The sequence below is a fragment of the Erinaceus europaeus genome, chromosome 1 (assembly GCF_950295315.1).
Source record: "Erinaceus europaeus chromosome 1, mEriEur2.1, whole genome shotgun sequence".
Taxonomy (NCBI): domain Eukaryota; kingdom Metazoa; phylum Chordata; class Mammalia; order Eulipotyphla; family Erinaceidae; genus Erinaceus; species Erinaceus europaeus.
In genome coordinates this window covers 14,078,631-14,091,079 of record NC_080162.1, presented here as the reverse complement: position 1 = coordinate 14,091,079, position 12,449 = coordinate 14,078,631, and the positions used below count along the sequence as shown (strand labels likewise).

The 12,449-nt window shown below is 35.6% G+C and overlaps 1 protein-coding gene across 1 annotated transcript in view; it reads left to right on the top strand.

The window, feature by feature from the left end:
• Positions 1–12,449, top strand: part of RTKN2 (rhotekin 2) — a 99,090-nt gene that overhangs the window by 15,318 nt on the left and 71,323 nt on the right. Inside the window, exon 3 of the mRNA XM_007517381.2 lies at positions 6,262–6,320. Coding sequence (XP_007517443.1) covers positions 6,262–6,320 — 59 coding nt within the window. The remainder of the gene's footprint in view (positions 1–6,261; positions 6,321–12,449) is intronic.

The window sequence follows — 12,449 nt, the reverse complement described above, 5'->3', positions numbered from 1 at the left end:
TTCAAAATAAATTAATAACCATCACCATTCAGTGTGAGAAAAATGTTTCTTTTTTAATTATAAAAATTCTGGTATGTTTGATTTTTCAAATATACACAAAAATAGAAGAATAAGGTGACCCCTTTTCTCTGTGTACCTATCACCCTGGTCTGAGCCAAAAGTTTTTTTACATAGTCACCTATAGAAAGTCTGTATCTGCTGTCTAGAAGGTGACACAGTGAACAGTGTTAGACTCTCAAGAAAGAGGCCCCAGGTCAAATCTCTGGCGTTGCATGTGCGAGAGTGATGCTCTGGTTTTCTCCCTCTTTCATTAAAAGATAAATACATCTTTGTCATGTCAGGTCTACTGTTGTAACTGGGAAAATGCAAAAGGATTGGAGACACTGGTCTCTTTCTAAGAGTTGGACCTCTGAGAGTATAAATTAAAGTCTGATTAATGATGCAATCAGAATAATTCTAATAAAATACCTTGGCCAAATGACAGGCAATTTGACTGAACATATACTGAAGTTATATTGATTGTGCTATATGGCAGCTCAGCAATTTACAGAATCTATATTAAGTTAAAAACAATTCTACCACCACAAAATCTCAGGGACCAAGAATTAAAAAAAAAAAAACAACATATATTTCTTTTGCGACTAAAATTTTTAAGATTTATTCTCATTTTCCAAATATACAAGATAGTATTATCATTATAGCTACCATACTTATCTTTGAATTTATATTTTTAATAGCATCCCCCCCCCAGTCCCAACCTACTAATCTAGCCCTTGTCTTGTCAAGTACTCTGTAAAAATAATACTAGTCATTTATAGGATTTAAAAGTGTGTATCAGACAGCAACACACTGGTGAGTTTTTGTTTTCTTAGGTAGGAATAGCTTCCTAGAGATGGAGGTTTTGTTTATTTGTTTGTTTATTTATTTTTACTGGCTAGACACAAATTGAGAGGGAGGAAAAAGAGAGAACAAGAGAGGAAGAGAGGCAACTACAATACTGCTTCACTGTGAAGTTTCCCTCTTGTAGTTGAAGACATGGGGCTTGAACTCAGGTCCTTGCACATTATAACATACATACTCCACTGGGTGTCACCCCCTTGCCCCACAACTGTGGTTTTAATAATTCCACGATAGCTTTATGAGTTTTATGAGATTGCAAAATAGTTTATATTTTATATTTATAGTTTATATTTCAATATCCTCATTTGTTTCACATATGCATTAACTTAAAGAATGTAGCATTGCAAGTGAAAATTGTATTCTCAGTATTTTTCTTTCTATTTTTATTCGATAAGACAAAGGGAAATTGAGAGGGGAGAGGGAGATAGACTGGGAGAGAGGCCTGCTTCACCACTCGTGAATATACTGTACTCTTAGTATTTCTTTAATAAAACATAGTTTATTAAAGACATTGCTGGTTTGCTCTTAATACTTTTATTATTGTTTGGTATCTGTTGAAAAGAATTTATGTGAAAAATTATTTATTTTAATTTCACATTAAATTTAAGATACTTGTGAAGCTATTAATTATAGACTGACTTAAAATTTCATGTTGACCTTTTTTTTAGAATTTTTTAAAAAAAATTTATATTTATTTATTTATTCCCTTTTGTTGCCCTTGTTGTTTTATTGTTGTAGTTACTATTGCTGTTATCGTTGTTGGATAGGACAGAGAGAAATGGAAAGAGGAGGGGAAGACAGAGAGGAGGAGAGAGACCTGCTTCACCGTCTTTGAAGCGACTCCCCTGCAGGTGGGGAGCCAGGGGCTCGAACTGGTATCCTTAAGCCGGTCCTTGTGCTGGTCATTGTGCGTCACGTGGGCTTAACCCGCAGCGCTACTGCCTGACACCCTTTTTTTTTTTTTTTTTAACATTTATTTATGTATGGGAAAGATAGGAGGGTGGGAGGGGTGCAGGGAGGGAGGGATACAGGGAGGGACAGAGAGAGAGAGAGATAAAAGTAGATTAACACTCCACTCTGGGACATGCACTTGCTGGGAATTGAACTCGGGACCTAGCGGTTTATAATCTAATGCTTTATCCACTGCACCACCTCCCAGACCATCCATGTTGACCATTTATGACTTTTCATTTTCATTTATTTGCATAAAAGGTGAAGGATTTTATAACCTGCTTTCAAATAATAAACTCATTTAGAATTCTCCTAGTACTTCACATAGACAATAAAAAATACTTTGATCACTGTGCAATTGCTTCTTAGAGCTTGCTTTTGGCCTCACAATGCTGTTTTAAATTTTCATATGAAACAATAGTGAATAGCATAATCCATATTTACTCACTCAATTTTAATACATTTTTGAGCAATTAAGTGGCTGATGGGCACCCTCTGTTGGCTATTTTATTTATCTACAGCCAAAAATATCTCAGTAGTAACACAAAGTTAAAAAATTTTATTCATTATCTCCAAGAGCAACGTCAAATTGACATTTAGAAGTTTCACGAAATAATGGTTTAAACTGGGCATAAAGTACACTATTACTTAGCTAGGCTTTTGTTTTTGGTAATTTCCTGGTTGTTTTTTGATCCTCAGGCTTGCTCCTTTAATTGTAGCATTTAGAATTGACGTTAGCATTGCAGAATTTCAAACGAGTATTTATTTAACTGTAGCAAACTATTAGCTACAGTAGCACATTATTAAACAGATAATGTTTGACAGTTTCATTGCCAATTTGGATTAATGAGAAAAACCACATTTTTTTGCACTAAGGATAACAATTTAAGGAGTTAGTTGAATGAAAAAATAATTTAAGTTTCAGAAAGATGGGGCAGACTTTTTGTTCTTTGAAATTTTTAAATTAATTTATTATTGGATAGAGGTGGAAAGAAGTTGATTTGTTATTGGGTAGAGTTAAAAAATAAACTTGATTTATTTATTATTGGATAGAGGCAGAGAGAAATTGAGAAAGAGAGGGAGATAAAAAGGGAAAGAGACAGAGAGAGACACCTACAGTCCTGCTTTGCCTCTCATAAAGCTTCCCCCTTGCATGTGGGGACCAGGGTCTTGAACTGGGGTCCTTGCACACTGTAATGTGTGCACTTAACCAGGTGTGCCACTGCCTGGCCCCAGTTCTCTCAATTTTTTTTTTAAAGACTTATTTTGTAAGATTATATTATTAATTAAGTTTACATTATAATTTGTCAATATTTTTTATTTGATCATTGTCTGGTCGTAGAAATCCTATGCAAATGTTTATAATTATAGAAAAGAAAGCTGAACTCTCCCAGGTGTTTAAATAGATAGATTGTGTGTGTGGGTTGGGGGGGGGGGATTAATAATCACCAGATCTGCTGTTGGTAGTTCTGGTTTTTCAGAATTTTACTTGTTTTCCAAACCCAGAAGATCAAGCTAAGTGGATCTAAACTTTAGTATAGTCTAATACTTGAGTTTTCATCTTAAGAGTTTTTCTCTTTTTTTTTCCACTGAGGTTAATATTTCAGGAATTTTATGCTTTCTCACATATGGCTGCATTTGGAAATATTATTACAGATTCCAGCCAACTGAGCCAGCAAGATCATTAATAATGCATTTGCTTTGTCATGCACATGTTCAAGCTCAACCCCTGTCCTGCCAGAGGAGGCTTTTCCTTTTTCCCCTCTCTCCTCCCTTTTCCTGCCTGCAGAGTGTTAGCTGAGAGCAGGGAAGGCCTGGTGGTGGCAACAAGAAAAACACTCCAGCCAGTTGTACTTCTATATCTTGTATCACTTTGAGAAGAGTTGAATACGTATAGATTTCTGGTGAGCCTTCCAGTATACTATTTCTACTATAAACTCTTAAGTAGACTGTTCAAGTTGAACTCCCCCCGTGTTCAGCGAAGCAAGCTAGCATTTTTCTTTCTTTCTTTCTTTCTTTTTTTCTTCCTCCCTTCCTTCCTTCTCCTCTCTCTCTCTCACTCTCTCTCTTTCTTTCTTTATCTCCTTGTGGGGGATTTATGTTTTACAGTTGCCAGTAAATAGGATAGTTTGTACATACATAACATTTCACAGTTTTCTATATAACAATACAACCCCCACTAGGTCCTCTGCCATATCCTGTTCCAGGACCTGAACTCTCCCCCCAAACCCGCCCCTGAGTCTTTTACTTTGGAGCAATACACCAACTCCAAAGCTAGTATTTTTCAGCATGATAAATCATAATACACTGAACTATACTCTTTATTAAAGTAATGATTCAACAAAATAGCATTTATTTTTTATTAGTGAGTTTCTTAACTTAAATACCAGGTATGACTCTAGAATAATTATATATAATTCTGAGAAGTTCTTAGTTTAAAGCTACTTTATGATTTTGATTATACTGGGTGCACTTTTCTATAAATAGCACAGAAAATCCCGTATCAGGTCATCAACTTAAGTACATTGCTAATTTATCAATATTTAACTGAATTGAAAGATATTTGGTTTTTAATATTTAGGTACACAGTGGAGGAAATGTCAAAGTGGAATGATATATATATTTTTTCCCAGCTTGGATACATAGTAATGAATATATTGGTGATATTTTTAATAAGCCTACTGAAACGCAATATAATCTTCTGATAATTTGTTACGTATACTTCAACCTCCCACCTAGCCTTTCTCCAAGAACCCTGTTAGAATCAAGCAGCATTCAAATGACGTTTCAGGTGGGGGTAGATAGCATAATGGTTATGCAAAGAGACTCTCATGCCTGAGGCTCCGGAAGTCCCAGGTTCAGCCCCCAGCACCACCATAAGCCAGAGCTGAGCAGTGCTTTAGTAAAATAAAAAATAAAAATGAAAAGTTTCTCTATCTTATCACTTACTTGGAGTATCTTATCAAATTAGCCCATACTTCATAAGCTAACCAAATCAGGAAGTACCTGCCAAAGAATATACTTAGTATACTTACTTATACTTGGGAAATTATGTTCTTGTGTCAACAAAATTTGTAAGCCATTATTCACATCTCTGCCCCCAGTTAAAAAAAAAAAGAAGAAGAAATTCTAATCTCTGAAAACAAGCTATTAAGAAATAAGACATTGGAGAAGTACTTGAGGACAGGTTTGATTGGTCCATAGGGGATAACTATCTTAAGCCAGTATTTATCCGTCCATCCATCCATCCATCCATCCATCCATCCATCCATCCATCCGTCCGTCCATCCTATCTTCTTAATCAGAGTGCTGCTCAGCTCCACGTAACTCTGAATTTTGATTTGTGCCTTGGATTGAACCTGGGACCAAGGAGCCTCAGGCATGGAAACCTTGTTTTGTCGTTTTCCAAGCCCAGGAGATAACTATCTTGACTTTTTCTTTAAAACATTATTGACACTAGCATGTTCCAAAGCTATATGTCCGGACATCCCTTATATCGCAAGAATTTCCTTTGAAACTTTGTTGTCAAGATATTTTTATTCAATCTTTTTTAAAACAATATTCTACTTCAGAGCCATTTCCTTCTTTTCCCTCATATTAGTTTATTTTTTATTTATTTTATATCAGAGCACTGCTCAGCTCTGGCTTATGGTGGTGCGGGGGATTGAACCTGGGACTTCCGGAGCCTCGGGTGTGAGAGTCTCTTTGCATTATCATTATGCTATCTATCTCTACCCCATATTAGTTTATTTATTGTTCTAGTATATGCTTTAATTTTTGGATTTTCAAGGAAATGAAACATGATATAATTACATATAAACATATAAAGGCTAATTTTTTATACTTGTCATATTCTGTAAATATAAGGTGCTACTGGGCAGCAAACTCAGAACAGGAACGTTTACTCACTTTTTCAAGGAACTAGAGTCTGCTGAACTAGAAATGTAATTTAGAAAATGGTGATCCAGGTCACTGTGCTCCCTAGGATCTAGACAGAATATATATATGCTTATATATGTGAGGGGACACAAAAATAATTTTACTGTGGTCAATATATAATCATAAAGCTTATATGGAAAGTGAAAGGGCATCGTTCTATATATTCCTCTTAAAGCCGTCGGATTTATTTGAGTCAAGTAGTTAATATTCGTTGGAAGTCATTATTACTTGTAGTATTCTATTTATTTATTTATTATTTTGGATAGAGGCAGAGAAAGTGAAGGAAAGCCACACCAAAGTTTCCTTTCTTGCATTAGGGCTGGGCTCAGACCTGGCTTGCACACATGGTAAAGTAGCACACTGTCTTAGAGTCGGGTGTTTCCCAGGTCTAGAAGGTCCCTGTTACGAATATATATATATATACACATATATATATATATATATATATATTTTTTCTTTTTCTTTTGACAGTGATGTGGAGTTTGGAAGTAAAGAACGAACAGCATGTAAAGGAAAGGTTGCTTTATCAGGTATGATAAAGGGGTTATTTTTATATTGCTAAATTCATCTTATAAGTTAGAAGATTTTATGGGTTTGGGAGTTGTCTGGCCTTACATGACATGTAAGGTCATGGGGCAGTGGGAATAAATTGGCAGACAAGTTAAAAAGGAAGTAAATTGGGTGGGTAGATAGCATAATGGCCATGCAAACAGACTCTCATGCCTGAGGCTCCTTTAAGTCCCAGGTTCACTCTCCTGCACCACCATAAACCGGAGCTGAATAGTGCTCTGGTTAAAAAAAAAAAAAAAAAAAAAAAGGAAGTAAATTAAAGGGGGGCAGGGCAATGGTGCAAGGACCTGTGCAGGGATCCCAGTTCGAGCCCGGGCTCCCTACCTCCACCTGCAGGGGGGTTGCTCCACAAGTGGTGAAGCAGGTCTGCAAGTGTCTCTCTGTCTCTCCTCTCTCTCCCTCTCTGTCTTCTCCTTCCCTCTCAATTTCTCTCTGTTCTATTAAAAAAATAATAATAAACTGAAAAAAAAATGGCCGCAGGAACAGTGGATTAATAATGCAGACGCCGAGCTTCAGCAGTAACCCTGGAGGGAAAAATAAGTAAATTCGTTAGGATTTAGTCAAGTGAGACATGGAGTGCACAGGTCAGGGAGAGAGATTTGACCACCAGCATGGTGTTGGAATCATAGAATTATTTAGTAATAGAAATCAAGGGTGAACAAAATGCCCCATCGGCCATGTGCACATGCACACACTCCCCTGTCCCGTGACATGTTCATAGTACTTGCAGCCGAATACCACCATGCCTGAGCACTGACGCTCATGCTCTCAGTAGTTAGCCAGTTCCCACTGACTAACTACTGGGCTTTGTGATTCATAGCGATAAAAGTTGGCATGACTGTGTCTGGGTATAGTCACAGAGAAGCTCTTGGGACATTTAGTCCCAAGCTACCAGCCAGGCTAATAGCCAGGTAATTATTAATTTTATGCCACAAAAGTTTTTTTTTTTAACTTAAAAAAATTTTTTTTTTGCTTTTTCTCCCCTTTTTGTTTTATTGTTGACGTTATTATTATTGTTGTCGTTATTATTGTTGTTATCGATGTTGTTGTTGGATAGGACGGAGAGAGGATAGGGAGACAGAGAGGGGGAGAGAAAGACAGACACCTGCAGACCTGCTTCACCGCCTGTGAAGCGACTCCTGGGCAGGTGGGGAGCCGGGGGCTCGAACCAGGATGCTGCTCCTTGCGCTTAGCACCATGTGCGCTTAACCCGATGCACTAGCTCCCGACCCCCGGGTTTTTTGTTTTTTTTTTTAACTGCCTGCATTTATTACCATTTTATTTCACATCTCTCCGTCAGAATATTTGTTCTGTATCTGATGCCACTTTTGAATGTGCTTCTCATTTTTATAGAACTTTGCATTTTGAAAGGAACTGCTTCATATGTACTGTGCTGATGTCTCTTCAGTACAGATATTTTAATTCGGTAAAGTAGTTCGTCTTTTTCTTTAGACTCAGATTAAAGAACTTTCTGTGAATGAATTAGTTGGGTAGCAAAGCAAGGCTTTGACTCTCCATTCCTTTTCCACTCAGGAATTTCCATAGCATTTTTCATGTTTGTCTAAGCTAGGTGCCCCATGAGGATTGAAGCCATGTTTTGGTCATCACTGTCTACCTATAAACTGATTGTACATTGCTAGTAACTGTTGAGTGAATACTTATTATTTTTTAGTTTTCAAAGCTTTATTTATTTTTAAACTTTTTATTCTCTTTATTTTATTTATTGGCTAGAAGCAGCCAGAAATTGAGAGCAAAGCGGGGGGAGAGGGAGAGAGAGACAGAGAGAGAGAGACCTGCAGCACTGCTTTACCACTCGCAAAGCTTTTCCCCTGCAGGTGGGGACCAGGGGCTGGAACCCAGGTCCTTTCTCATTGTGACAAATGCACTCAACTAGGTGCACCATCAGGCCCCTAAATCCTTATTTGTTAGTCATCCTTATTTATTAGATCATCACTCTGATATTTGTGATACAGGGGATTGAATTTGGGACCTCATGCTTTAGAGTCCCTTTCTACTGTGACACTTCCTGGGCTGCTCAGTGAGTATTTATTGAATGAATGATCACTCTGCTTTCTGTCAGAATTTTTCATTCTGACCAAACTATTTTTCTAGCTCTATCTCCTGCTACTTCTGTATATCAACTGTCAAGTTTAGCAGAATTTTTTTTTTCTCCCTACCTATCAATGCACCTCATGCTTCTGACGCTCAGTTAGCCCATAAAATAACTGCCATCTTCAAGATGGCATCTTCTTGCTTATCTGTATAAAACCTCCCCTAGTATCATTTCAGCTAGAAGTGATCATCTCCTTTCTTGGAATTCTTGATGCAATTAGGAGATCGTTTGCCACTAGATGGCGCTTGTGTTGTGTAGTCTCAGTTTCTCCAAGGTGTTAAGGAGACTGAAGACAATGGCTTGGAGGTGCCACATTGAATGAATACATGGCTAACTCATGTGTCAGGGTACCTTTTGCTCAATATTATTTGTACATTTTGGAAACAACAGACTTGCATCAGTGTTCAGGTAATAAAAAACTACCTCTCTGGCTCAGAGAGCCAATTTTTTTTTTTTCTAGTTCCAAGAAGCTTTTTGCTGTATTTCAAACCCAAGAAACTACTTTCAGAAATATCTTTATGGAAAAAAAAAAAATTTTTTTATACAGGAAGGATATGCTTGAGTTTTACATACTATAATAATTTCCTAAATCAGAGAAATTTCCCTCAGCAACAATTCTTTAGAAAAATAACTGAACAATATTAGAAATTGGTTTTATTCTTCCTTTTATATTTTTGAAGCCAATCAGAGTACTTTTATTGTAATCATTCACTGTATTCAGTTTATTTTTTTTAAAGACTCTTACAGAAAATAGAGATCTTTTAAAAGGGGATTTTTCTTAAAATCTTAAATGTGGGCTTGTTTGTGATAGAGAATCAATCAAGTAGTCTGAGAACTGGTATAGGGGATAAGGCATTGGACTCTCAAGCATGAGGTCCTGAGTTCAATCCCTGGAAGCATATTTACCCGAGCGATGTCTGGTTCTTTTTGTCTCTCTCTCCTCCTGTCTTTCTCGTTAGTAAATAATCAAAATAAAAAAAAAAAAGATTCAGTCATTACACAAATGAGACATGTTGAATTGGTATGAAAGACTCAAATGACATGATAAAGTTAGCATATGTTGTCATTTCATGGTAGTTTGGCGAAGGCCATTCCTGATATCAGCAATAAAAAAGAGCACATTTCTGGGCGTGGTTGATTGAAGCATTTAAAGTGAGAGAAAAAATAGTTCTCCTGACCACAATTACTCAAGTGTAGAAGTTTTAACTTATTTCTGCATGTGTTCCTCCTTCCTAAAAGATAAATTTTAAATTAAATTAAGGAAATGAAAGTTTCAGAAGATGGAACACACATGTAATTTCTTCTCATCTTTGATTTGATTTCATTATATTTATTAAATTTTTAAAAAGTGAAGAAAATACTAACGCTTACAAATCCATATTCTTTTGACATTGGGATAAAAATGTGACTTGTTTTGATCAAAATTAATATTTACAAGTAAATCTCATGTTTCTGAGAAATCAGTGAAAAATCTCTGAGTTCCAGAAGATGCACAGACTTCTCTGTTATAATTTCAAATATTTATGTATAATTGTTACTGACCATATCTTTATTGAAGTGAATATAGAGGCTCATCCTGATTATTTCTTTTCAACACCAAATAACTGCATCATGTTAATTTTCTAAGCATATTCACTAACTGGTAAGTAAAAGGCTAAAGCTAACACAGTTCACAAACGTGCCTCAGTTTCCACTTATGAAAAGGATAGACACCCTTGTAAGGCTTGTTAAAATCAAGTTTGCTACCCTATTTCACCATTAAAAACTATGAAAAGACTTAAAAAAAAAAAGACAGAGGTAACAATATTGAAAACTAAAATTGAGTCAACTGTTTTTAAAAATCTGGACTGTTGATTGAAGCCAAATTAAGTGGCGTAATTGATACGTTATTTATCCATTGCCACCTAAAAATATATATACTTTAATATATATTATATAGTAAATATTCTAATATATAAATATATTTATATATTGTATGGTTTATTATATATATTCTTGAGAATTCAACAGTAGACCAGTAGGTGAAGGGAAGGCAAGACTGGGCTACAAGTGATGGAAATCTAGCAAAAGAAGTAAGGGTCTGTGTGCTCTTCCCAAGATAGGATGAATAGTTAATACCACCTTAACAGAAGAACAGCTGTGGACAAGAACAGTTGTGAAATGAACTGAGTCAGTTCGTGGTCAAGCAATAAGTGGGCTCTTTGGCAGGACATCAGTAAAGTCGTAATTCTGAAACAATAAAGACAATCTCATTAAAATTAAAAACAAAATAAGTGCTTAAACTGTCAATGTAATGTAACACAGTTTAAAAAAAATTAGCTAGAATTGCAAAAATGAAAGAAATACTGAAAGGAAATTTATCTAAATTGAATACTATTTCAAAGTAGTAGATTGCAGGCCTAGGAAAAGCTAAGGAAATTTATAAAAACATTATTTGGATTAATAAAGCATTCTATGCAAGAGGCTAGATTCAAGGTAAATAGACCAAAAAAAAAAAAAAAAAAAGTAACTGCTCTCAAACCATCAGTAAGTAGTTAGAAAAATTTTCTGGCAAAAATATTTTTCCTTATAAGAAAAAAGAAAAATAAAAAAAATTTCTTCCTTAACAGTTATCTTAATAAAAATATAGTTATAAATATGTCAGATTATTTTTATAACAATGTTATAAAATAACTGGAATAATTGTTTTTATAATTATATGTATTTTTGCCTCGCATCCAAAAATTTCACATAGATCAAATAATTAACTTTTAAAACATAAACCACAAGCCAGATGCTGTGAGACGAAGAGTGAGGTAAGCTATGGAATCGAACAGCCATCAAATTGGCCAATAAATGTATTTGTATTGCTTTAATGAGTCAAGAAAACGAAAAGTTAAATAATAAAACCCTATATTTCCCCAGCTGATAAATACATTTAAAAATTATTTTTCTTGGAGATGTGTGTAAAGTATTTAACTTGGAGAATTCAGTACGTAATAAATGTTTATCAATACTGCTAAAGTAGCAGAGATATGGGCATTCGTACGCACCTCCTTGGTTGAGCAAATTAGGAATTATGGAGCAGTACAAAAAATTTCTAGGAACTGAAAATCAAGACTTTAAAAAAAATTTTTTTTAAATATTTATTTCCTTTTTTGTTGCCCTTGTTGTTTTATTGCTGTTGTTATTATTGATGTCATCATTGTTGGATAGGACAGAGGAGTAGAAATGGAGAGAGGAGGGGAAGATAGAGAGGGGAAGAGAAACATACCTGCAGACCTGCTTCACCGCCTGTGAAGTGACTCCTCTGCAGGTGGGAAGCTGGGGGCTTGAACTGGGATCCTTATGCTGGTCCTTGCGCTTTGCACCACGTGTGCTTAACCCACTGCGCTACCGCCTGACTCCCGTTTTTTTTTTTTATTTTATTTATTTTATTTTTGAGAGAGATACAGAGAGAGAAAGACACAGAGAGGAACACCAGAGCACTGCACAGCTCTGGCTTATTGTGGTGCAGGGGATTGAACCTGGGCACTTCGGAGCCTCAGGCATTAGAGTCTCTTTGCATAACCACTATGCTATCTACCCCTGCCCGGAAATCAAGACTCTTTAACAAAAGAATTCCAAACAAGTAGCAGTAGACAAAGAATCTGGCATCTAAAAACAAAAGACATTATAAATGTCCTACAGTTATGTTCATAAGTTTTTGATTATTTGAATGGCATAATTAATACGTAAGAAAAATTCAACAAAAATATCTGAGAATTTAATCATGAAATGTTTTAAACAGAAATTTTGTACAAATAAACTGAATTTAAGGTTTGAGGTACATTTATATAGTTTACATAGTTTTTTTTTATTATTTTCTGTCTAGGTAATTAAAGCTATCTCTGTGCTACCACTGAGATTTCCATTGTATTGTATTACAACGTAATTCATATATCTTAATATGTTCGGTACAATTTCTTCTGCTATCTTTGAAAACATGTAGATTGCT